The sequence below is a fragment of the Pyrgilauda ruficollis genome, unplaced genomic scaffold, assembly GCF_017590135.1.
Source record: "Pyrgilauda ruficollis isolate IOZ18807 unplaced genomic scaffold, ASM1759013v1 scaffold145, whole genome shotgun sequence".
Classification (NCBI taxonomy): Eukaryota; Metazoa; Chordata; class Aves; order Passeriformes; family Passeridae; genus Pyrgilauda; species Pyrgilauda ruficollis.
This window is the reverse complement of record NW_024513099.1, coordinates 336,428-363,718: the sequence shown is the minus strand read 5'-3', so window position 1 is coordinate 363,718 and position 27,291 is coordinate 336,428. Positions and strand designations below refer to the sequence as shown.

At 39.7% G+C, this 27,291-nt stretch overlaps 1 protein-coding gene across 8 annotated transcripts in view; it reads right to left on the bottom strand.

Annotated features, from left to right (window-relative positions):
- Positions 1-27,291, bottom strand: part of RPS6KA2 (ribosomal protein S6 kinase A2) — a 202,208-nt gene that overhangs the window by 149,987 nt on the left and 24,930 nt on the right. For 5 of the 8 annotated variants that reach the window (XR_005954599.1, XR_005954600.1, XR_005954601.1 and 2 more), the window contains exon 1: positions 6,574-7,024. The exons of 1 other annotated variant lie outside the window; for it this stretch is intronic. Coding sequence is in view for 3 of the 7 variants with exons in the window: in XM_041460560.1 (XP_041316494.1) it covers positions 6,574-6,672 (99 nt within the window). In the remaining 4 variants the exon portion in view is untranslated. Of the gene's footprint in view, positions 1-6,573; positions 7,026-27,291 lie in introns of those variants that run through there. 2 more of the 8 variants (XM_041460562.1, XM_041460564.1) reach the window with 1 other exon arrangement.

Genomic DNA, 27,291 nt, shown 5'->3' with positions numbered 1-27,291 from the left:
TTTTCTTTGTCTTGGATCAGTTTGTAGTTAACATGGTACACACAGCTGTCCTTTTTCAGACCAGAGAAAATGCCCCCAAAGTGCTTATCCTTATGACATAATGGCTTGATTTAGCCACAAAGCTAAGGATAATGCACATTAAAACTTTTTAAAGGAGAAGGCAAAGCCTACCCCCAATCCTCTTCAGCTTAGTTTGACCCAACTCCTGCTTTAATAGCTTTATGTATTTTTTGCCTTACAATTGCTAAAACTTCACCATGAAAAAAAGAGGATTAAATAAGAGAAACAGAACAGTATTATCACCATAAACCTAGGCAACTTCACAGTGCTGGAGAGACTGAGAGGATTATTTTATGCCTACTTCAATAGGGACTTGCCTTTACAACACACAGCACTTTTCTGTGTGTTTTCTGTTTCACCCATTTCTTGAGTAAGCCCAACCATGTGGTCCTCCTTTGGAAGGAGAATTTGAAGAGAAGTTGACAGAATACGGAAGCAAGAGCTAAGATTAACTAGCACACTTTCCTTGCCTCCTTTTATGTCTATTTCATTGGTTGCCACATACAGAGAAGGCAACTCTCAAGGGTGCAAGAATCTTAAAAACAAGAACAGATACATCATCTTCTCCATTCTTTCAAATTTAGGCACTGCCGTGTGTTTGAAATCAGCCATACAATGCCAACACATGAAAATCATTTGCATTTTGAAAACATCTTGGTTTAGCTATTCTAATAGTGTTGATTTAATTGAAAGTAAGGAATTTGTTTTGGAACAAAAAATAAGTGATTTTGCTTGCCAGAAAAGAGCTTCAAGTTTTTACAGCATAATGAAATGTTATAAAAAAACTTCTGAAGTATGTTTTATTTAACATCTGCACACACTAAATACTTTAAAAATTTCAAATCTAGTGATATGAATTGGTTTTAACTGTGTCACAGAAATAATCTAACATAAAGTCTTGCTTTCAGATTATTCTTTAGTAATAATTGCAATGCATAACCATTCAGCTTTTCATCTCCTGTACACCCACACACAGATGCTCCAGGCACAGGGAACCAGGGCACTACCTGGCTCAGAGAGTGGAAGGGCACTGCCCTCTCCCTTTCAGTCATTCCACCACTGGTTTGTAGGCATGTGTGGATCTCATCTGAGGATCAGACAGGACATCTCACAATGAAATGAAGACCTCTTCTGTTATATGATGATCCCATACCCCTGCTCTATGCCCAAATATTCATGTACCCTGGCTATGTCACCAGAGCCTGCATTTAGTTGTGCAGTCTATGTCTGAATTCATCTGACACCAGAGCCCATGGATCAACTCTGTCAGCACTGCCTTGGATGCCAAATACCATCAGATGAAGGAATCATGCAGACCCTGAGATGGTGGAAATGGAGAATAAAATGACAATTTGGATGGGTCTTTGGCAGGGTAGGGGCCTTTGAGATATAACTGATTTTACAAGGGACAACTAGCATCCAAAAAAGGAACAATGTCACTGTAACTGGCCCAGGGTCTTGCTCCTGGAAATCCCTAACTTTCAAAAAGGAGAAAAGACATTTTTCCCACCCTTCCAAAAAGACTGAGAAAAGGGACCTGAACAGTTTCCAAATGCATAAAAATCATCCTGCAAAGAAAAGGAAACTCCTTTTCACAGTTACAGTGGGAAGAACAACAAGACACAGGCTTAAACTGTCTTAAGGAAACTTGTGTTAGATGTTAGGAAAACCCTCAGATGCTAAGGATAATGATGCAAAATATACCACATAGAGAGGTTATGGGCATTTACCACTGGAGGCTTTCAGTAAGAGGTTAGAAAAATGTCTTTCCTGGAAGAGTATAGATATAGCTGATGCTTCCTAAGGAGGAAGAGGGGTCCAAATCAAGGGTTTTTAGATGCCTTCCAGTCCCAATTTTCTGTGATTTTCCTGTGTATTAGTTATCCCTACATCTACCTGCTTAATTTTCCCTTTCTGCACCTCAGCAGTTAATTTGATGCTTGTTGGAAGGAGTACATAGAGAGGCACATGAGACTTTTATTTGGGATAAAGTCAGAAGCAGCTGGGGAATTGGAGCAATTCCTTTATTACTAAAGTGTACACATATGAGTATTGCCCCCAAACCCAAGGTAAATAGGTAGAATAGTAACAAAGGACTTGAATATTTATCATAATTTTCCTTTTTTCAAATGGGAAATGCAAAGCATAAAGGTCTGAACCATCTGTAATGACACAGCAAGTTGTCAATATGAGCCTGAAAAATGGGTTTCCTGGCTCCTCAAGTGACCTAGCTGAGGGACTACACGCTCCTCCTGCTCTTGCTCTCTTTCCCCTCCCTGCCTCCCTTCCCCCCAGCAAGCCTTGCAAGACTACAAGAACTGCAGCATTTCCTCGTAAAAGTCTTGCCTGCAGCTGGGGGAAGTCAGACACTACAATGGAGTCGGTACCTTCTGCTGTAGCAAGAACACACATCAAAAAGATTATCATTACCACAGGGGGAAAAAAGTGAAAACTAAAGCTGCCTCAGGACTTACACCTTGTAGAGATGTTCTTGGGTTGATAATCCCCATCTCCTTTCTTTAACTTGCCTTTATTCTGGCTAACATTTGACAGAAGAACTCTATTCCTCTACCAAGTGAGTAACTATGAAAATAATAAAAAATAATAAAGCACATACTGCTGATAAGGAACAGAATTGCTCTTTATACAAGTGCAAAAGAATTCACAAGTGTTTGCAAGCAAAGCGTTGTTGCTTCAGCCCACTGTGGAAAAGGAACAGTCTAGCTCAGCATTTTGTGGGCTCTTTCCTAAGGCTGCTGTAACTGCTGTAACTTTAGCTTGTAGGAAATCAGAATCAGAGCCTAAAATTAGAACCAAAAGTCTCTCATAACAAAGTATTACAAAGCCAGTGCCAGTCCTACACTACTACTTTCAAGCCTGCATAGGCTCGCTTCCATTTCCTATGTGCCAGTGCTGGAACCAAAGGAGGACCTATGCTTGAATCATCCATAGGAGATCCTGCCTCTGAAACTGATCATGCCAAAGCACACCAGGCTCCAAATTAATTGTGAATTAATTCCAAGAACTCTGCTAGGCTCTAAGCCCCATACATAGAGTAAACATAATTTGGATTCATCATTACCAGTAAAACTAAAAGCGAATTAGAAGAATTAAAGCAGAAGAATAATGAATTAAAAATATGTCAGAAACACAAAAGTCAGAAACATCTCCAAAAAGAATAAAAGACAATGTTTTAATTGGTTGTTTTCGCAAAAGAAAAAAAAATACGCTCCTGCATCATTGGAATAAATATTATCAAATTCTTTATAAGCTTGGGTATTTCCTAGCTTATTCCAATGGCATATTTAAATTTTGATTTATAAATCAAGGATATTGCTCACTGCAATAAGAGGCATTCCACCGGGTCTCAAAGTCTTCAGCAGATCCCCACTGCGTGTACTTTATCCTGATGGTTTCACATCCATGTTCATCAACACTCAGCAAGATCCATAAACAAAGCCCTTTCTCAGATGCACACGTGCAGTTCCCATTGACTTTGCTAGATCTTCAGCTGACTTCAATCAGAACTCTGTGCATGCAGAAGGGCAAAACTTTGCTCTGCACTTCAATGAAATTACATCACTAGATACCTTTTAAATGAAGGGCAATGCAGTCCATACTGAAAAATAATATAAACTGAAACCCCTAAACTGTAGCCAAATAAATTCAAATTCCAGCCAGTTTTTTCCAGAATAATAAAAAGGGCATGAATTTTAGGCAAGATGAAATTAAACCCTAATACCATCTCATTTACCAGAGTGCACTCTGCTTCTTTTAGCAGGACAAAGTGTGAAACCCAGCTGTTTACACAAGGTGATCATCTTGTTGTTTCAGGTATAGCAATGACATTGGCATCTGAAACAATCAAGTAAAGGTCAGGTTACATGCTGTGATTTGCTAAGTCCTTTTCTGCAGCTGTATCCTGGCCCTATAAGCTACCACTGTCATTACAAGTGAATATGAAGTGTAGAATACCACAGCAGAAAAAGTAATTAATCATGATATTAATAACTAATACTGTATTATTTTTGAATCTACTCTAATAGTGGTATTTTAAGCATATTAAATCCTTGAGCCTAGGAGTATCTACCTTAAGCCCTTCAACCCTACTTTCCAACTTGCCAAAAGAACAACATAACAAAAATCCCACACAACCTAGTAAAAACAGCTCCCCTCCAAATTTTAAATGACATTGTGCAACACAATTTCTGCCAGGTACATTAGCTAATGCACACTAAGCAAAGCAATGCCCTATGTGTTTTTTCCAAATTTCTTTATTTTACTTTTACTCATTCCATGATGTAACAACCTGTATCTTTTTACTGCATCTTTAAAAATATCTACCCTCTAGGATGAAGAATAGTCTCACTTCTAAAAAACCATCTAACAGGCTTCCTCACACTTTCTGTTTGTCTGATAAGCACTTGTTAGCCTGCAATTACAAATCTATACAAGGAAATACTCAGGGATGAGAACCACAGAGGAGACTTGATGTTCATGTTTGGCCGTCGCCCTCTGCCCAGAGAAGTAACATTTCTGATGATTTTCACACTTAAATAGCAGAACAGATTTTATGAATAATTTTTTCTTTATAGCTGGAACAGCCCCTATTCTCCACTCCATTATAATATTGAGCCACTTTGCATCAAGTTGGTCATTACTGACAAGCCAGAGAAGAAAGGAGGAAAGTGGATGAAATGCTCTGAAGCTACATGTGTGACAAGATATGTATCAGGTTGCTTCTTGATGCAAATTATTTAAAATCAGAAAAAAATCATTAACATACAACTCACATAAGGGAAAACTATTTCATAGTTATTGAGAAAAGTCCAATAAATTCAACACTGGTGGTCAAAGGGATTGCAAAGACTTCGTCTTCTTTTTTTGTAAGTGAAGCAAGAGTCTAGCCTGATACAAGTGCTGAGTCATACTGGTCATTCACACTGGATTATCCAGTAAGTTAAATAATTAGTATGGTGGAATCTGTTTCTCCCGGACTATGGCACTGTCAAATGAGTAGTTAAGAGGTCTGGTGGGGCTCTGCTCTCTCCAAACCAACTCCCCTCCTACCATCCCATCCTGACACTGCTGGCCTGTGAAGACACTCATTTGTCTCAGAACTCCTTTAAGTAACTCCAGGTCTACTTGTCTCTGTTGGAGCACGAGCTTAGAAAAATTACAATGTGTTACACGGAACATTTATTCTAGCTTAAGCTCTGTGATTCTGACTACACAGTCAGGAAAGGAAAGGTATCCCCATCTCTCCCCTCAATCCTACTGGGATGTGACTGTTCCAAGGAGGGAGTTATTAGTTTATTTTAAATGCATAGCATGTCTGTTTGATGATGAAAATAAAAATTTACATGATAAAGAAAGTTGATTTTAAAGAATTAGGAAAGAAAATAAAAACCAACAAAACACACAGGTGAAAAACTGCTTTTCAGCATGCCCGGTTTAAGAAATGATACATGAAAAAGTTTATATTCAAACAATTACCTGGGGCTTTAAATAGGACACTAAGGTAATAATGTTTCAAAATGTATTCACACAGCATAAAACTAATCCTCCTCCTGGGAGTACCAGTGCAAATTAGAGTAACTCCTCAGAGGTCAATTGAAGTACACCAGCACAAAATAAATGTGAGACAGAAGGGGATCAGGCCCCATTTACCTCTATATTAATGCAGAGTTTGCAGATCATCTGCAATGGTAAAGTGAACAACATGAAAATAACTGACATCTATTCAACTGATCTCACATCCTGCCGACTATTCACAGCTCCAAATACAGGGCTGAAGAACAGTGGTTTGAGGAAGGCAGGCAGAAATCCGGGTTATAACCCTTCACACATTCCAATTTGCTAATACCTCCTACTTGAACTGCCTTCATCTCCCCACCCTGCTAAATCATGAAATGTTTAATTTGACATTGTCCTCACAGCTCCTAAAGAACAACTTCTCCTAAAACAAAGTAAATTAAAAATACCAGGAGAGATGTATGGGACAGAAGATAAATGCAAAAAATATGTGCAAACATGAAAACCTATGGAGAAGTAATCAAGAGAATCCCTGTCTAACATACCACATATATATGAAAGGCACTAGCAAACTGATTAATTTTGAAACCTAGCACTAAGAAAGAATGGTACGTGTGCAGGGGGAGATTAAAATATGAGGCTATTTCAAACTATGGTGTTATTTGTGCTAATTTAAGTGGATGTGTAATTATTTCCTACAACTTCACGACGTCCAGAACCAGGTTCCTCCTCCCCTGCAGGACTGATAAAAGGACTCTTGGCAACACACTACATATATTATGCAATATATTGAATACTACCGAGAAAAAGCACTGAATTACACTGAAACAAAGAACACTAGGTGAGAATATCACCATCTCCGGGGAAAGAGCACCTTTAACTACTTATCACATCAGTAAATGCAGATATTATCTTGTACCTCCGCTACCTGCACCTAACAGCATTTGCTACATTTAACAAAGTTAAGGCGAATTTTACCTCAAATCTACTTAGGCTCGAGCTCTTTGACCGAGACTTTTTGCGGAGATAGACGGAGAAGAAGCGGCGCACTGTGAACTTCTTCATGTTCATGTCCATCGCCCTGTCCCAGCTGCGGCGCGGAGCACGAAGGAGCTGCGGCGCCGGCGGAGAAAGCTAGCTCATCCCGATTGCCCCCTATTTACATCCACAGGCAGGAGATCCTCCGAAGTGCCTGGTTTTGTTCATCGAGCCGGACACAGCTAGACCTGCCGCCGGAGGTCCCTGCCGGAGCCGGGGCAGCCTGAAGCCAGCTGCCTGCTCCTCGGAGCAGGAAGGCGCTGCGCTCCCTCTAGCTTCGCACTGTTTACATTTCGGTGCGGCGAGCCCAGCCGCCTCTCCTCCCTTGCCTTCGGTGCCACTACGCCCAATCAGGCTCGGCTGAGGCTGCACGCAGAATCGGCGCCGGCAGATGACAGCTCCGGCGTCCCAAGCGTAGCAGGTTTCAGACAAATATTGGATGTGTCTATTGCTTTGCCCTCCCTCTCCTCTCAGTCAGGCTCTTTCAATTTCCTGCTTTCTGAATCATGGGGAATAGGCACATGCTGCACTTCTGTTTTTAGCTCAGAATTCAGACGCTGCTATAATTACTGAGGGCTGTGGTGGTCAGATCCGAGAAGAAATCGGCTCCCCTGTGAGAGTCGCTCCTGGAAGAAACCTGAAAGATGTCGTGCCCCCGCTGCCAGAATAGAAGGGTTTGAATCTCCTTTTATTCCAGGGAGCATGCAAAATAGCACTGTCCCGTCCCCCCTTCCCCCCCCGAAATTGAAAAACTCACCATATCCTGTTCACAATCACCCGCTCGCTTTACATTGAAATACCTAATGAAATAAATGGGCAGGAGATCTTTCTCCTTTTTAATGCCTTTAACACTGGCACAGCTTTGAAAATAGAAAGCACAAGCTAAATGGTAAGTATTACTATTTTTATTGTACTACAGCAGGAAGCTACAGCCCTTCTAGGAGGTTAAGTATGTACATCTATTTACGGGCTGTAATTTTGAGCTGCATGGCAAGCATGCACACTTATAGCTGCACCCCCACCTCCCCCCAACAAAAACACATTTTTCAGCTGTTCTTCAAAAACTAATGAATCTCAGTGTGTTCCAGGAACCAAAGAGCTTTCTCTGCCTGTTGCACACACTTCAGGCTCTTTTTCCATGGCAGCCTTTCCTTTCTGACTACCAGGGAGCACCTAGACATGCTTTTCTCCTATAATCTCGGACTAGAGTCTGAGAAGATCTGGAGGTTAAATTACAACATCTCTCAAATCCACCTACTCTAAAAAAGAGGTATATTTTGCTTTACTTGCATATCTGGGCTCTGCTGTGAACTACCTTGGCTAGCAGTGCTGGTCAGTATCTGCTTTTTTTCTCAGGTTCTCTGTCCTGTTCTCCATAAAGCTCACCATAGTCTATATGCACCCTAAGAAGTATCAACAAGAAAAAAAAAGAGAAAAAGAACAGAATATTTTGGCATTTACAGTTTAATTAAAAAGGAGGCTAGATTGGAAAGGCTGCCATTAGTGCTGGGCTCCATAATCTCATAGAGCCTGACTCTGCTATGCCTGGACCGACCTTGGTGCTACCCCAGCCTATAACTGTTTCACAGCGACAGTCTGGACAGCCTGCTTCTTCCTTATCCCTTCTCAGCACACCTGATTGCTTCTCTAATTCTCTTGGTTTGCAACAAAAATACCTTTGGGGGTTGCTTTCACTGTGCTGCCCCCCATGTCAAGCTAGGAGCCTTTTGCCATTACAGTTCTCTTGCTCCACCAACTAAAGATCCTGGAGCATAGACAAGTGTCCAAGAGGAAAACCTCAGGTATATATAGGTACCCCTATACACAGGCGAAACAATGAACAGGCTAAAAGGCAATTTATTTGGTCAATGCCAAAATTACTTGCTGATGCAAGTAATTCTAGACAAGTTTTGTGTCTCTTCACAACCTTGCGGCAATGTCACAAGGGCCTCAGGCACTCAGCAGGTTGCTTGACCTGCCCTCACCTGTCCTGACACACCACATAGCTGCTGCTACTTGTCCTGCCTTTTCCCTGGCAAAGAGATTCTCACGTTCCCTGCGTCCAAGATGACCCCGAGAGTCCCTTTTTCCCAGCCCAATGGTCGAAGAACCAAGTTGGCTCTGGTTCACAAGGTTGTTTATTGTTTATCATCTAAAATATTTTTTCTCAGACCCACAGAGGTCTGCTCTGCCCACCCCTGGGCTGGTGTCAATGTTTTATACTATGAACTACATGTACTTTATTTATCATTATTTTCCAATATCTATCACCTTTGTTTAGACCGTCTACTTCTATTCTAAACCACTCCAAATGTGCCAACATCACCACATGTTAGCAGAAGATGGAGGCTAGGAAGAAGGAAGAAGAATAGGACAGCATCCCTCCATCTTGCCTCCCAGACCCCCTATAGTAAAATCACCAGAAATCCATTTTTCACCCAGTGATTAATTCATTATTACTCTACTTAAACTTCTGTGACTTGTGATTCTTCATACAAGGTTGGTAATTTGCTCCATGGGTTAAGATCGAAATCCCAAGTGTCTTTGGCTTCCTGCCAGGACTCCCCAGCCCACTGCCAGGGGCACATGTCATCCAGGGCACCCAGAGGGGTATCCTGGGTTCCAACAAGAGGCATCCTGTCACAAGCTGGACCAGGCTTTGTGCTGGCAATGGCTTTTGGCAGCCTCACACATTCCCACCTATGTAAGCCACTTGAGCCTTAAAGAGCAAACAGATAAGTCCAGGGTAAGGTTCCTGAGCCCTTCCTGTCACAGATACATCCCTGGTCACTGACATCTTTATTAATGCAAAGGAGGGTGATAATTTCCCAGCTTTGAATACACAGGCTGCGTGTAATAATATAAAGTATATGAGTGCCTGTTACTTTTACACTGGCAGATTAATCACAGCCTTCCCTTCTCATTACATCAGTGGTGATTTCACATACAGGGATATGCATTCACCATTAAATGTGCCTGCACTGTAATAAACTTCCAATAAAATTACACAGGCCATGACTTAATACCTAACTATCAGGTACACTTATTATATTCAGTATTTTGTTCTTTACCACAAAAATAAATTTAAAAAAAAATCCATCACAATGTATTGGCAATTTATTGTGCACATCATAGCAGAAACTAGCCTTGTATGCTAAAGGTTAGACTATAACACTAAGCACCATGCCCAGGGATAGGAAGTAACTCTCTTATGTCCCTGACATGACACAGGCATGCAAATAGGCATGCTCTTCTTGTTTTCTTACTCTGCTTTCAGACAGGTGATTAAATACAGAAGGACAACCAACCACCTTCACTCTACTGAGAAGCAGAGCAGCAGAGATATTGCAGAATATATTTCAACTTTTGCAAAAAAGCAACTGAGATGCAAAATGTACATAAAAAATACAAATGCAGAAATTAAACAAAATACATGGGCATTCAAAATTAAAGCATAGGGATAGATATGTGAAAAGCAAATTCTACTACCATTCCATGTGGCATGCTTCAAGACATTGAACTTTTCTTAAGAAAAACAAATAAGAGACATCAAAAACATAATCTGAAACTTTAATGTAAGTCAGACAATAACCACTTTTCACAGTGATTCTAATAAAAACATGCAAGCCAAAAAATAAATTTGATTAAATTGGAACATTCAGCATAACATTTATAAACACATTACTGTCAGATCAATCTACAATGTGAAATATTAACTGCCTTTAGAAATTCATGTCTTTAAATTATTTACCTTCTCTGAGCAATTTTAACTGCTGAGGAACTTGATGGAGAAAAAAAATCTCCAAATGCCTCTGTTTAAGATAACAATAAACAACAAAAATGGTGGAGGGGACATATTACACATTGGCATCAACCAGTAACATTCATCTGTATTCTGAAATATGCTTTTTAAAACTAGAATCATATATGCTGTAACACAAAATAAAGGAATACAATGTCATGGCTGCCCCTCCTCCCAGCGAGGTTAATAGCAAAATAAAGTTTACTTCAGCTGGAAAAAGGCTTGGGGAAAAAACTCCAAAGCACAAAGCTCATAGCGAGGATTCAAGACAAACTCTTCAACAGGAATCACCAAAATTAGATTTAACATAGCCCGGGTTTGAATTTTTAAAATATAAATGGAGAATTCCCAATTAAAATGTAGTGAAAGCCAAAGGTCCTTTCCCCATGTGTACAGATGGACCATACAAAGAGCAGAAACAGACTGAAGTACTCAGAAAATTAACAGAGGACAGCAGAACAGCCTGAACAGCACCCAAGTGAGAAGGATGCCAGCAGCCAATGCCAGATGAGTCATCAATTTCTAAACAATAGAACTTGCAAGTCCAAGATGTCTACCACAAACTGGACGATGTAATTACCAAGATAAATTTTGTATTACTGTATTACACAGAACATCAGGCCCTATGTCGAAATTAGGCCTTCCATTTTTTTATGTGAATCAACAATGTATGAGCAAACCCAGAATGACTGCTACTTGAGTAAATGTAGCCATCACTGTAAAAGTAAAAACTATGAATTGATAGTATCTTCCTTGCAAATGCAATTAGTATTACCAATCCTTCCTCAGTAAGTCCATCAGAAAGCCAGAAAAAAATCCAGAGATAAATAAGAAAGCATCAGAAGCAGATACACCACAGACAGAACAAATAAGATTATCAGAACACAACATGCAGAGAAAAGGAAAATGTGACTCCCACAACAGAGACCCAAGAAACAATGCTACAGAAAAGGTGCATTATGTAGCACCATTTATGCTGTCATCAAAGAAACTCAGGAGCAAGACCAGATGTTTCCAAGGGACACCAATCAGCTGAAGAAGGAAAAACACTTTCCTCCCGGGTGGTTAGATTGTATATGACTCTTTCAGTGACTCCTCTTTCCTATCTTGAATGCTGAAGAAATTGCCATATGGCTTTTGTTCCCTCCATGAATACATGAGGTGGCTATATTTCTTACTGACATTTCTTTCAATAACATAGGATAGCCTTTGCCCAAACTAGTGCTTGGGCTTTGCTCTCATTACACCAATGTGGGTCTCAGCCTTTCCAGCTGCTGTACATAGCTAAGTACTTTGTCCTGTTTAGCACACACTTACTTCAATGGAGTTTTCTCTCTCAAAAAGGCACACTGCCCTGCCAGCACTGCAGAATACAGGCAGTGACTTACCATCTCTCACCAGCACTGACAAGTGATCAACCATGCTGGCTGGATGGGGATACAAGGGAAGAGGCAGGAAAGAAAGTGCTTTTTCCCCTTTCTCTCACCTCCTGGCTGTGTATCACAAGGTTCAGTAATTTTGATCCTTTTCTGTATATGTATTATTCTAGTGGAGGTGCAGGCCCCCTCAGCCATCCTGCAAATTAAAATTACTGCTCAGAAGGAAGGACAAAGCAAAGTCATTTTGTCTAACTGGGTCTGATGAAATGGCAAGACACAGGCTCCCTGGACACAGTGTTCTCTAATCCCTAGAGAAACATAACAGCTCTACAGTACCTGTTTAACCTTGCACTTGTAAGCTCAAGTCAAAAGCAGAGTATCTCTTATACCTGCATCTATGTAATTCCCTTGTTGCTAAAAGCATCATCCAACACACTGGCAATTGTATGAAGAGTAACTAGTATAAATAGAAGTACATCAACCACAGGAGAGTGACTTTAAAAAGACCTGTTTTGCTTGATATGGTGATATTCCATTTAGTGGATTCCATTCAACACATTTAAACATTCCTAAAAATGGGTACCAAGATAAGTTCTTGATAGATTTGAAATCAGTATTTTGCAGAGATGCAAGTAGCTTAGATGGAGACAGAAGTCCTGAAGAGTTTTCAATAGAGTACATCAACAGAAAGATTAAAAAAAAAGTACACAGTGGCACTAAGAGGATGAACCATCTCTGTGCCATGCTGGAGCAGAAGAATCATAATATCCTGAGTGGGAAGGGGCCCACAAAGATTACTGAGTCCAACTCATGGTCCTGCATGTGACCCAAGTATTCCACCATGTGCCTGAGAGCATTGTCCAAACACCTCTTGTACTCTGTCAGGCCAGTGCTGTGACTCCTTCCCTGAGGAGCCTGTTCCAGTGCTCAACCACCCTCTGGATGACAAACCTTTTCCTAATACACAAGCTAAATCTCCCCTGACACAGTTTCATTTCAAGGAGTTGAGGTCTCCTTGGCTCAGCTGCCTAAAGATCTTCCTCAGTCTCTCCTAAGCACCCACCAGTCCCATGGTTATAGTGTTACTTTCAGACTACCAAATGAGCCATACGAAGAGGACATATGGCTTGTTCTTATTTGTGCAGGGAGACCTGGGAGTGGTGCAGAAATAATAGTTCCAGAAATAAGAAAACAATATTTGAGTGAGTTTTTACCAGATGACAGACATTTTAACTCTCACAAAAGCATCTTGTGTTAGTGATGGAGCATCAGATTGGCAAGTGTCACAGCTGCTGTATTGATTGCTCCCATATGTGCTTTGCTTCTTACTCATGGGAACGTGCAGCAGCTTCACTGGCCACACACACATCACTCAGCTGTGGACTGCTTTTAGGATGGAGATTACGTAAGCTTCTACTCCAACATGAAGGAGATTGCCAATACAATAGCATAGTATCTTTTCTTTAGACAATCCTGCTTTCTTTTCTTTAGACAATCAGACAGTAATACGTTCTCCTATAAAGGACTGGAAATTTTCTGGAAGGAAGGATGATACTTAGTAACTGAAGTATGAATGGTCTTATCACATGAATATTTATGAATATCACTTTGAGCAAATGTTATACAATAGAAAATGGGATGGAAGAACTTCATTATGCACAGCATATGTTTATTGTTTATTCAGATTAGCGTGAACAATATTAAAAAGAGAAGCATTTGTTAAAAATCTGCTAATAGACAATTTTCCCTTAATAGGCTCTGAAAGATACCCTACACCTAACAGGAGAAATAGGGCACGGAGCATTTACTGGAGCACCAATTCCTACTTCTAATAGTCATTGACAGAGCAACCTGACACTAAAGTGAGCAGAAAAACCAGAACACTGTTTGTCACTGAAACCCTGAGAAACAGAAGAGTGTATAATGGGGCTTGCAAATTGTATTCAGGAAAGTACCAATTTTAGGTAAAATTTTTCCCTTTAATTATTTAATGAAACAACACACATGGGTACAAAAGTTAACAAGGTATACAAAAGCGTCATATTTAGTTGAACTGAGTGACCTGAATTAATATCCTTCTTTTATATCTGAAACTATTAGTATGACCTTGAAGAACCTTAAATTCTCTAGCTATGCCTAGCTCCAGGGCTTGTACAAAATCCATCCACATCCTAGATCCTCTATCAAAATGGGGGTACAGATTACACTGTTTTCTTCTTATTCTTCCCAACTGGCATCTCCTGTTCCCAGTGAAGAAAATACCTCCTGGTATTTTCAGCCAGAAAGGAGACAGAGTGCACTCTGACAAGTGAGTATGTAAACTTAGGACCCTAAAGTTTTTCACCTGCACTGCAACAAAGTGCAAAAAAAAAAAAAAAAAAAAAAAAAGAGAAAAGCTCTGCTTCAAATCTCCTTCCATAAAATGGGGCTGGAATATTCTTCCACTGCTTGACAACTCTTTCAGAGAAAACACAATGATGGATATTATGTGTTTCACAGCTGAAATTTTAGTTCAAGGCTGTCACACATTTGCTAGATTTATTTACAGAAATAGATTAACTGTGAGTATTGTCAAAGAATAAACCAATGGGACATGCAAATTTACTTTGGTAGGCATTATATCTAGCAGGACAAATGACACATGGAATATTTTAAAAATAAATTACAAACCTAACACACTGGAAATTTGGCTTAAGGTTGTATGAATACCTATCACATGTCAGACACAACAAAAATGAGATTTGTAAATAAAAAAAATCACTAATCACTCTTGAGATCTTCAGCATTAATTTCCTTCTTGTTAGACTTCTATGGCTATTTAGACAAATTTTGAAGGACTGCTTTAAATTAATGTAATGACAGTTCTTAACTCCAGATTACAGACACACCTATCCCTGCCTGTTTTTGAAATAGAGGTAAAAAAAAAGGGTCAAAAATTCTGTGCCTAATGTGTCTAATACAGTAACACAGGAAGTGTGAAACTGGAAAAAAATACAATATCATTTTACCCCTCAAAAAGTTAGTTATTCAAAAAGTTAGTTACACTATTCACCAAGACACATAATGATTTCTTAATTCACCAAGAACAATACAGTCCAAGGTCCTATTTTACTACTGACAAGTAAAGGCAAGAAAGACAAACCATAAAATGTATTGTTTTAGGACTGATTGTTGTCACAAGACTGCACTACTATTTGGATTTATTTAGTATGCTAGATAACCTTTTCCTTATTTAATTTCAGATAGACAAAGTATCACCTTCTCTTAAGTGTAGTGTCACTTCTCTCACCAAAGTCACTAGGCAGCAGGAAGTGCATGAGATTCTTCCTGCATAACTGAGCCTGCCCACACTGGAAGTGAGTCTTCCTTGCTGATGCATCACCAAATATCTGCAAGAAATTTCAACATCTTGTATATATCTTCCTACTCATCTAACAAGTGTGCAAAATTAGTTATAAAGAGCACATGTGGAACATTCAACATCCAAATTCTTGATTAACCTAATGGACCAAAAAAAAGGCATCTCATCACATTAAGTCAATTTAATCCTTTGACATCCTTCTGTAAATTTCATCTATCTTTTCAAATCCTGAAACAACTCTAACATGAGATATACAGAGAAATAAGCAACACTATGCACAACACAAAGCAAGAATCTAACTCCCCATATGCACAGCACAAAAATGGCAGTTTTATCTGGTTTTCATCAACTAGAGATTAAAGTGTGCAATTAATTATATCATAAAGTAAGCCATGCTATTTAATAAAGGTTCAAATACTTATTCATATGATTCAATATACAGGGAAGATGTACAGTTGTGGCCAGGATGATATAAAACGCTTCCCAAGTGACATTGTCTACCTAAATACAGTGACATTCTACATACAAAATGAAACATCTTTTGACATACAACAAAAATATTAAATTTGTTATTTCAATAGCAAAGCTGACATTTGACCCCAATTTTTTTTTTAACCAATCAAAAATCCTTAAGAACCACACACTTCTGTTAATGTCACAAAGCAGTCATCTCAAATGCATAAAGTTTGCAGTGTATAGTGTGTGATTCACATGATATACATTCACTGGAATGGGACACCTTTGCCCTAATGCACTACTGGTATCTGATTTCATATTCTGATACTTCCTTTAACATCTGAAACATATGAAATCTTACCATGCACAGCAATGTGGGGCAGAACATCTACCAATTAGGAGACTGAGATTGTTCTTTTGCTTCAGCTCCCAAAAGACAAAACAGATGTATACGTTAGATAGGAGGAACAAATAATGCAACTACTATGCAGACTTGTAACAAGGTTCTCCCTCCCATCACCACAGAAAAATGAGAATTTTTACAGCTTCCTAAAAGTTTTTCAAGGGCATTTTAGTCTAGCTGGGCTGCTTAGGAACTGCAAGCAAGGACATCAAGGAGCATTTAAAAATGGCACAGCAGAACCTTGCTATTGTATGCCTTGGGGACTGAAAAATGCTTTATTTTTTTTCCACCATGATTTTATTATGTTCTTAATATTTACATATTTAGTCACTTCCTTGATTCCAGAGTCCTCTCCTCACCTCTTCTTACTTCCTACTCCCCAGATCTTCTCTTCAAACACATGACTCACTCCTCTTAACTCGAGAAAGTTGAAATAATAAAAATAACAATTAAAAAATTAAAAACAAAATTTGAACTTGAAAAGAGGATTACTTCCTGCTACTTGATTTTTAGGGACTATTTTATGGCATGTCTCTGGACTTCAGAAGATCCAAAAACATGCAAGAAAAAAAATATGAGACAGAACAAATCAGAAAGGGGTATTCAAGGAACTTTACCTGTTATGTAGTAACACTTAAACTGGCAATAGATGGAAAGAAATTCTTTTAGCAGCATGACTGAACTTTGAAGTGTTACTGTGTGTCTTTGAGCACACAAAGCTTTAAAATCTATTGGCTTCTGTAGTCATAGTGTTACATGGGAAACATCAGAGTTGAAATATCCAGCTGTGTCACCAGCAGTGTCTCCCATGGCTCAGTATTGGGGCTAACACTGTTTAATATCTTTATTGATGATCTGGATGAAGGGATTGAGTGCACCCCCATCAAGTTTGCATCAAATGACACCAAGTCAGGGGGGAGTGTTGACCTGTTGCACTGCTTAAGGTTTTGGGACAAGTGGTTGGAAAGCTGCTCGGTGGAAAAGGACCTGGAGGTGCTGGTGGGCAGCCAGCTGGACATGAGCCAGCATGTGCCCAGGTGGCCAGGAAGGGCAATTTTTTCACTGAAGAAAAAATATAACCGCGTATCAAGAATAGTGTGACTAGCAGGATGAGGGCAGTGCTTTGTACTTAGCCCTGGTGAGGCTGCACCTCAAATCCTGTGTTCAGGTTTTGGGCAAGAAGGACATTGAGGTGCTGGAGTGAGTCCAAAGAAGGGCAGCAGAGCTGGAGAAGGGTTAGGAACACAACTCCTGTGAGGATTGTCTGAGGGAGCTGGGATTGTTCAGCCTGGAGAAAAGGAGCTTCAGGGAAGACTTCATCACTCTCTACAAGTACCTGAAGAAAGGAGGTTGTATGGTCTCTTCTCCCAGGCAACTGGTTATAGGACAATAGGAAATGGCCTCAAACTCTGCCAGGGGAGATTCAGATTGGCTATTAGGAAAAACTTCCTCACAAAAATTGTTGTCAAGTAACTTGGGAACAAGTTGCCAAGAGAAGTGGTTGAGTCACCATCCCTCAAAGTATTTAGAAGATGTGTAAGTGTGGCATTTAGGGACATGGTTTAGTCATGGACTTGGCAGTACCAGGTTAATGATTAGACTCAATGATCTTAGCGGTCTTTTCCAACCTAAATAATTCTATGATTTCACTGAAGAAAAAATATAACAGCCCTGGCCCAGTTAACCCAGTGGTAGATAGGTGCAGCTGCAAGAGATGCTTGGAAACAGGAACTGAAACAAGTTCTTAATGGGAAGGAGGAGTGGAGCTGAAGCAACCTGTTTCTCAGAGATAAAAATGGGTTTGGAGGCTGTGTAGAGATTTGTTGTATTTTAGAAAAAAATATCATGGCTTATTAAAGGAATATATTTAGTCCTGGCATAAACCCTTGCTTGTGGCCTCACTCTGCCATCTCCAGGCCATCATTTCTTACTTCCTCTCTATTGGCACAAGTATTCCCCCAGCCACAGAATAAACCAAACTGGAGAACTGGTCCAAATACCACCCCAGAATGCTAATTTTAAACCAGTTCAGTTCCCTGATCTGAATCACTAAACAAATATCTGCGCCTACTCAATACTTTTTCCAGTGGAGGGAAAAGGAATTTGTGTGCTTGTAAGGTGGCTCTGCCTCCTCCATTGGCAGGGATGGCTAATGTCAACACTAACTGCTGGCTTCCCAGACACAGAGCTGGCATGCTGCAGCTGCATGGCTTGGCAGAACTGGAATCACTGAGCAGGCCACATCAAACTATCTTTTCAATCACAGTGGAAGTTAAAATAACAGCTCTGGTATAGAAAGGACATTTTAAAATGTCCTGAATATTTTTTTAATTATTATTATTATAAAACTAGCCAAAGTGAATTGGCTAAAAACATGCAAAAGTTAGAATTATGCTTTGAGATAATGTGCTCTCAAAAAAGTTGAATCTATGAAAGGTTCTTGGGTTGTTTAAAAGGAAAAAGATCCCAAAATGGGCGAGAGAGTAACCTATAGCTGCACTGCAAAAATTCAGAGGGCTGTTTAAAGCCAAGAATCCTACTAGAACTGACAGGGCTCCTCTTTAGTGCCAAAGCCCAACCACTGGGAGTGTAGTAAGACTCCTAGAACTAAGACTGCAAGTTCCAGTGGTGTTAACTGGCACCACTTCAGCTGATTTTCTGAGCAGTATTTTCTGGCACTTCTCTGATTTAATCTCCTGTGGATGCTAATACTTTCCCTGTCAGGTAACAACATGTTCTCCCAGAACCGTTTAACTGCACACACAAGTATGCACCTCTTAAAAATTTCCGTAAGTATGTAGTATTGATGCCAGCACATATGCAGAATCTGAGTTCAGGTTGGGTGCTACAGGTCTGAGACACCTGTGTGAATGCAAACATCATGACCTGAACTGTACAGCTTGGATACATTTGATGCACATTACTCAATGAATCTGAGAACCACTATCAAATGCAACATGGATGTAACCACAGGCAGCCAGTCAACACACAACATTTTTGAACTCTTATGAAGCTGTTTTAATGCCATCACAAAATCATCATACAGTTATTTAAGTTTTCAGTAGTTGTTGGTCTCTTCGGGAGGCTGTCTAGAAACTCACCTTCTTATTTACTCTAGTGCCTACCTTAGATGCACCCACAGCTAAAATCTTTTACTCTTATACTACCACCTTTCCAGGCAGATTCTTTTTCAAAGGGTAATCATATCTCCTCACAATTTTGACTGGCTATACTAAATGAGAGTGAGATTTTAACCTCCCCTCACTCCATCATCTCTCCCTGCTTGTGTCCCAATACACAGCCCTGTCCTAGACTTCATGATGTCTATGTTTATCTTCTTCATAGATGTCACAAAGAGAAGAAATTTTATTGGAACCTCAGTAGTAGCAATAATTAGTAATTCTTCAACACAAGAAATACCTTAGGATTGTCTTCAATTTTTCCATGACTGTTTCACATTTGTAGTTCACTGTTGCCCTGTAAAATAATCAGGAAACTTGGCCAGTCTTCCTTGGTGGTATACTGTAACTGGGACTTCTAAACCTGTTGTGTACTCATTGGAACAAGACAGAAAGCTCTCTGATCCCCTCTCTGGATCTTCCAGCTTTAGAAGGAAGTGGACTTCTTAGACTAAGTCCAGAGGAAGGCCACTAAGTGGATCAGAGGTCTGAAGCGCCTCTCCTACAAAGGCTGAGAGAGCTGGGATTGTTCAGCCTGGACAAAGCTCTGGGGAGACCTTACAGCAGCCTGCCTCTCTAAAGAGAGCTGCTATAAATAGATAGAGTGGCTTTTTACATAAGCAGATAGTGATAGGACAAAGAAAAATGCTTTTAAATTAAAAGAGGGACTATTTAGGTTAGATGTTGGGAGGAAATTCTTTACTCAGAGGGTGATGAGACACAGGAAGAGCTTGCCCAGAGTTGTGGTTCCCTCATCCCTGCAAGTGTCCAGTGCCAGGTTGGATGGGTCCCTGGGCACCTGATCTAGTGGGTGGCACTCCCACCCGTGGCAGAGGGCTGGAACTATATGATTTTTAAGGTGCCTTCCAACCCAAACCATTCAATGATTCCATTCTCTTCCCTTGACAAATAACCATATCTTTTCAGCATACTATTAACTTGGAACATAGTAGTGCTTGTTTTGGCAACAACTCCAACATAGCTGTGAGAAAATTCCCCTGCTCAACCACTAATGCATAATCTGAATTTTCCCCTAACCCTGATTTGAGTTTTGTTTGGATACTTCCTGGGGATTTTTATTTTAAATACAATGAAGCTAAGCAAATACAGTATAAATAATACCATCTAATATTTCTTAGATAAATGTACAATTCTTAAATCACTCTTAAAACTTTGAAGTTTCAAAGCCAGTGTCTCAGTAGAACACTCCGAGTCAGAGCTGGTTAGGATGGTATTTCTTAAAAATATGCACGACATGGCAGTCAAAAGAGACATTTGCAAAATTTCCTGTAAAGTTTCAGAAACTCTGAGACCATCTGTGAACAACAGCATGAGGACTGGGCAAACATAGTTTGGAAAATGGAAGAACAATATATATAGGTACATCTGACAGCTACCAAATGGGTCACAGTGGGTATGCAGCTGCCTTAAGCCTTCAATGACCAAATCCCACCTTCTGATAATACCATCTGAAAATAAACGGTGGCTCTAGAGCTCATACATCAAGATTTCACAAAAATTTCATGTCAACTTTGGGGACCTGCATTTAAGGGAACCTGCATATCCTTCTTGGAGAGTTGGGAGACAAATTTCATGCCCTTATTTTCCAGTGGCAACTTTGCTTTTTGGAGTTTTTATCAGGCAAACCCCACAAACATTTTTTTTCCAGAATATTGTAAGTAATTTAGATAATTAAAAGCTAATAGGTTTTAAATTAGAGGGTTGCAAAGAATAGCCTGCCATTATTCAGAAAGCCCTGTAATAGACCACCTTGTTAATTAGAGATGATTCACAGATGACTTGCAATAGATTATGGTAGTTCTGAATAGCAATGATATTTTCATGTTGAGCTCTTATGTACTCAGGAGTAACAAAGCTTTGATTTTAATTAAAAGAAAGCTCTTTTTTTTTTTTAAGCCTGCAGGTCCAAGCAATACTGAAGCACAGAAAATTAGCATCTTTTACTTATTTTCCATATTTAGAGTTCTGCATTTTATAGTTTTATTTTCATAATGTTCTCTACCAGAGGACAGCTAAGCACCTGAATAACAGCTGTCGATAAGAAGGCAATACTATTGTCTCTTTAATTGGAGAAACACACAATGAGGAGAGAAGCTCAAGGCCTTTCAGTAAGTCTGTCATAGAGTTATGAACAGAACCAAGTTAATTTTAAATACAGGATTATCCCCTTACACCTCCATGCCTCATTACAGAACACCACCTGCTGCACCGATGAGCATTTGCTGCTTTAGTTATGATCATTACAGTGGCACAGTTTGACATTATAATGACCCAGTGCTACTGATAAAGGGATTCCCATGCTCTGTCACCTTTCCTCTTCCTTTCCCTTAACACCTTCTCTTGCCTTTTGCTGGAGAGCTTACAATGAATTGGTCCAAGGAACAGAGATACTCTACATACATACATTTTCTGCTGGTTTAGGTCCTCTGAACTGAGCCCCGAGGATCTAGATGAGCTTCAGTACCTGAGCAAAAGGAGATTGTGGGAGTATGCAGAAGCAGAAGGGCAAGTTTACGCCCTTCCAGAACAGCTGCCCATGGGGTGGGCTTAACTGCTCTCCTAAACAGGGCCTTACCTTTTTAGCATATATTTTACTTGAAGCGTTCTTTAAACTGAATAGAAAATAATTACTCTCATCACTGACAAAAACATGGTGTTTTGTTTTAGAGCTTTCCATAGGCAAGGCAGGCCAGCCTGTGCAGCCAGCAGCACACAGGAGAGCTGCATGGATAGAGCCAGTAGTTATCAGTAGTCATGTGGCCCTGATAATCCCAGTGCTGTCTTAGGGTAGGAAGGCTGGGGCTACCACACTTCCATCTAGGATTTTCCATGGTAAATAGACACATGTGCCTATGTACAGTGTGCACACAGGATCTCACACCAGTCACACAATTCGCACTGTGCTTATGCTCAGTGGAGATCCAGATCATGCAAGCACCAGACCAGGACCAACAGCAACCTCTTTTATCCATTCTGTCACCATGTCTCTTCCTGTGAATCCAGGCATCTGCAAAACGTTACCGAACTGCAGGGTTGCCACGCTGTGAAACACGACCTGAAGTGACATTAATTACTTCATTCAAAAGACTTGATGGGAAGCTATTAATTTATCAATTGATATAGGCAATGACAGAACATCTCTTTCCTTCTTTAGAAAAGAGGGAATGGAGAATGACCACTTGCATCCAACAATGGCATTTTGCCTTCTGAAAGTTCACCACAAAATTCCCTAAGATTTCTTACCATTATATAGATTTGCAGGATTCAATATTGTGAATTACTGGGGTAAAAGTAATGCACTAATTGATGAAAACTCGAACAATTAAACCTCCAAACCAAATCCCTCTCAGTCTCCACATCCAGTAGCGCATCCAGAAAAAGCCAAACAAACAAACAAACAAACAAACAAAACAAACAACATAAAACCTCAAACCAAACCAACCAACCAATCCCAAACACCACCACCTCCCCTCCCTCCAAAACACATGCAGATTTAAATCTTGGGTTAAATTAAGTGGACAGAAAAGAGAATACACATAACATAAATGCAAATATCACCAGATCTCTCAGATTTCTGTGCTTCCCTGCTTGCAGATTCAGGAAGTGATCCTGAATTGCACTTACTCCCCTTTGCACCTCAATTTTCAAGAAGAAAAAATTTGCATGCAAAGGCAATAAGGTGTGTGATGTTCAGGGAAGTTGGTCTCTAAATGCCTTCATAAAACTCACTCGCCACATCCATCATAGAGTGCTTTTTAGCACCTTCCAAGGTCAGCCCCTTCCCTAATCAAAGCACTTTATATGCATTAGCCATGGTTATTGTTGAAGAAAGAGCCATATAGATGACATCCCCTACAGCTGAGCAAATTCACACTCCCATGTGAAATTTCTCTTCATTAAAATAACGCAGGGCAGAACTTTATAATTAATAGAACCATTATTCTTTAACTAAAACCTCCCTTGACCTGCCCCATCAGCAGAAAGATACCTAAAAGTGGATGGAACTACAGTTTGCACCAACCTATACTTCCTCCAAATCACCAGAAGGAAGGTAAAAAGCTAATTCAAATAGATGAAGTTCCAGTACTCACAAAGACATTTCCCTTTTCTACTTGAGTCTTAGAAATAAAACCTGACTCATTTATAACATTTTATCAGTTTTCCTGCTACGTTATCAACTCCTACAGCTGGGACAGAACATTTAGTCTTATGTTGGGCCAAGAAAGACTGAACAGCTTTGCCGCCATCTGTGCCTTTGAAATCGCCCGTGTCTTTTTTTGAGACACTCACGTATGTGCGCACATGAGCACACCCCGCTTTGAATGCACTAACTGCTCAACACCAACAGCAATGGTTAACAATTTTAAGAGAGAATTTGTCTTTGAAAAAAGTGTCTTAATTTTAATATCTTCCCTAATTATTCAGAACAGACTGCATAATGTGTTTCTCAAAAGTTTCATTCTATCAAAGAGGAAGTATAAAAAATGCAAGAGCCAAATTTTAAGTTACTGATTAGTTGCAGAAATGCAACAAAGTAAAGAGATATGTGGATACTATACATCAATAGATGCAAATCCAAAACAGGCACACCATAAAGGCTGAATTTTGAATTTGAACACATTTTGAAGATACGCCCCATTTTGATTGTGAATACTAGTAAAGAATGATAGCATCTCTAAAACACTAGAATTACTTTATATAGTCATTCAACATATGTATAAAACCTGTATATATGAATTCTATATGATTTTATGACCTCACCCTCATTTATTTTTTTTAAATGCCAAGTGAAAGAACTAGTGTGACCTTGAAAAATTATGTGAAATTAAATTCCCACCACTGAATGAGAATTATTACTTTGGGCTATGTTCTACATTATGCCAAGTATCTATCAGAGGGCTATAAAATAAATATAACTTATTTTGCATATTGCTTAGGATTTTATTCATAGTGTTAAGACATCATTATCTCACAGTAATCAAAACTCCTAAAACAAGGAAATAATCTAATACACTTGAATTCTAATTTGTATAGGGAATGCATGATCATTTACTCTGATCTTCATCTTAAATAATATATTAGTCACAAATAGTGTCAATATGAGCTGCTAATAATGCAGTTGGTATTCAAACAGACTCACAGGCAAAACCAAACTAAAGAGAGAAAAACAATACTTTGACCACCTGTGTAACTGGGCTCAAGCTCTCCAGAAAACACTGTGCTTTGGGCTAAGGCAAAGCACAAAAAGCCTTGGCCTCACCTAAGACAAAAGGTGCACAAGGTCAACAGTGACTGGAAAACAAAAAGTTTAGTGGGATGGTGTCTGTGTTTGACTTTGCACATGCCTGCCTATGTTGTTGCAGATGATGAGATATAAAGGCCGGTCCCCAACAGGGGCACCAGGGCATGGAAGGGGCTTCTCCCTTTTCAAACCACGCTCACAGCTGCCCAGGCTGCTGACAGACATAGCTCTCACTGCCAGCTCCTGCTTCCAGGTCCTGTCTTTGGTCACAAGGAACTCCAGCAAACTGTGTTGAAGCAGAGACAGACTCAGAGCACACGAGACAAAGAAAAAAGGCTTGGATCACTCCAGCCATTAGCATGACCTATCTGTATCACCTCAACTTCAAGGAGCAAACCACACAGTCTACTACCCGCTCTGAAGGGCTACAAGGGCAGGAAGCAGAAAATACAGAGAACAAGGGAAAGTACCACAATGGCCATGGACCCCCCAAAGAGCACTGGGTCGCACACAAGCTCTATTCCCAGACATCAGCTACAGACAAGAGATGATATGCCCCTCCTTGTCCTGAAAATAACACCACTTGTTGTAATTTCATCCTCTGTAAGACAAATACAAAATTTAATTTGAGTTGATTTTCTTCCAAAGATGGATAGAGATTAATCCTCTCTGATGGCAGAAAACAAATTGCTGGTACTCTGGATTTATTTTATTTTTTGGAGTCTTTTCATTTAATGACTGAATCAGAGGTGACAAGGCTAGGAAAACAGGGAGCTCATTAACATCCATCAACATGTGGTATACAATATGCTAACTTCAAATTTGTCATTTGTATCCCAACTCAGACGTGTTCCTTTAGTTAGTCAGTTAGTTAATGAAAAGTACATCAGTTTGCATATTTTGCCAAATTAAAAAATGGAGCAGTCAATTCAACTGGCAGTGGCAGCATTGCAGAGCCACTGGATGAGGAGAAGGAGAAAGGAATTTGTGATGACCTCCACAGAAACAATGGTCAGAAGTGAAAATAAATTGCCCAAACACCAGCAGCTGGGAAACATTTATGACCTCATGAGGGTGGCAACAGCAATCCTCTCTGCAAATCAGGAGGCAGAACCTGAAATTGAAGAAACTGCTTCAGTTTGCTCACTATCCCCTTTTCTCCTCAATGCAACTTAAAGAGAATAATATCCTCCCAACTTTAAAACATAAAAGTTTCTACAGTTATAAACAGTTATTGCAGAACATGGCTGGGTCAGGCACTATATATGACCGTATAACTTGTAAAAAAAATCTGCAGATGGTCGAAGTCCAGACAGCACCTATTACATAGCTGGCAGAGCTCCAGGAATATTTTACAGGCTCCTCAGGACTCCACAACCTTGTTCATGACAGGACTAACTACAGTGTGTAACAGGGAATCAGAGATCTGACATTACTTGTTTTGTGTAATTTCTTCTGACTGTGGGATTCAGCTTTTTCAGCAAACCCAGCACAGCCCCAGTAGTAACCAGCTGACCTTATACTGTCACTAGAAACATTTCCAATCTGTATGAAGAAGTTCAGGGGTTGGAGACTACAAAGCAAAAGTAGACTGTGTAACAGGTAACCAAGATGTTGTAAAATGCTGTAGTATGTATCACACGAAAAAACGCAACATGCAGCCAGAAGCTATAATAAGATCTTTTTAGCTGGTCAAAATGGAAAACATGTGAACTAGCAGACAGCATGCAATATCTTTAAATTTTATTTTGATACATAATCAAACCAGCATCAATCCAAAGCAGGAGGAAATGTGAGAACAAGCTATAATTTGACAATTTTAGGCCTGACCATTCCTTATTGTTTCTAAGAAAAGAATAGCTTAAACCAATATTTGCTTCAAGGACTCTGACCTCTTAGTCAAAAGTAAAACAATCAATGAAGGAATTAAGTTAAATACATACGGAAAAGGCTTTTAAAAATCATCTGTCTAGAGAGCTTCAGGTGACTTCCCTAGTGCACATCATGGCATGAAGCGATTACCCTGCATTTTTTCTTCATTGACTCAGAGTCAAATTATAAAAGATAAAAATTCAGTCTGGAGGGCATAAACGACATTGTGGCATTGCAGCCAAAAGATGCAGCCAAAAAGAAAATTTTTCTCCTTGGGAAGTGGGAAGAATAACTGTCTATGTGGGTCCTGCCGCGGTGGCCAGCAGTGGCCCTGCGTGTGGCGGGGTGCAGATGAGAGCACAGTGTGCGCTGGAACGGGCACTGATGGAAGTGGCTGACCCAACCGGGGCTCGCTGTAATTGCCATCGACTGGCAGAGTCCCAGCACAATTTATGGAGCCTAGAAGGAAATGCACAATCTTGTGGCTAAATACAAAAGAAAATATGGTGCCCGCATTACAGATCTCTCCCCTCTGCCAACTAGTTTATTCATGAAACTGTAAATGAAGACAGGCCCTCATACAATAAACACTCTACTAGATATGCACTATTTATTAACATATTAGCAATTTCAGTTGGTTGGGGTTTTTTTGGACACAGAACACTGATGTTTTTTCAGACTGAAAAAGATTAAATTAATGTTTCCAAGAGTTTTCAATTTTAAGCAGCACAAAATGGATTTTGCATAGCTAGTAATGTAGATATACATACATGCATTTAACTATCTTCCCTCTAAACCCTACTCTACGTACCCAAAATCAACTTATAAATCCACCATACAGATTGAATAAATTTTAAATAGTTCTTCCTGACTTTAGTTAGAAAACTAATTTTCAAGAATTTATACTCTAAATATAGACAGATGAGAACAAGAGCAATACTTT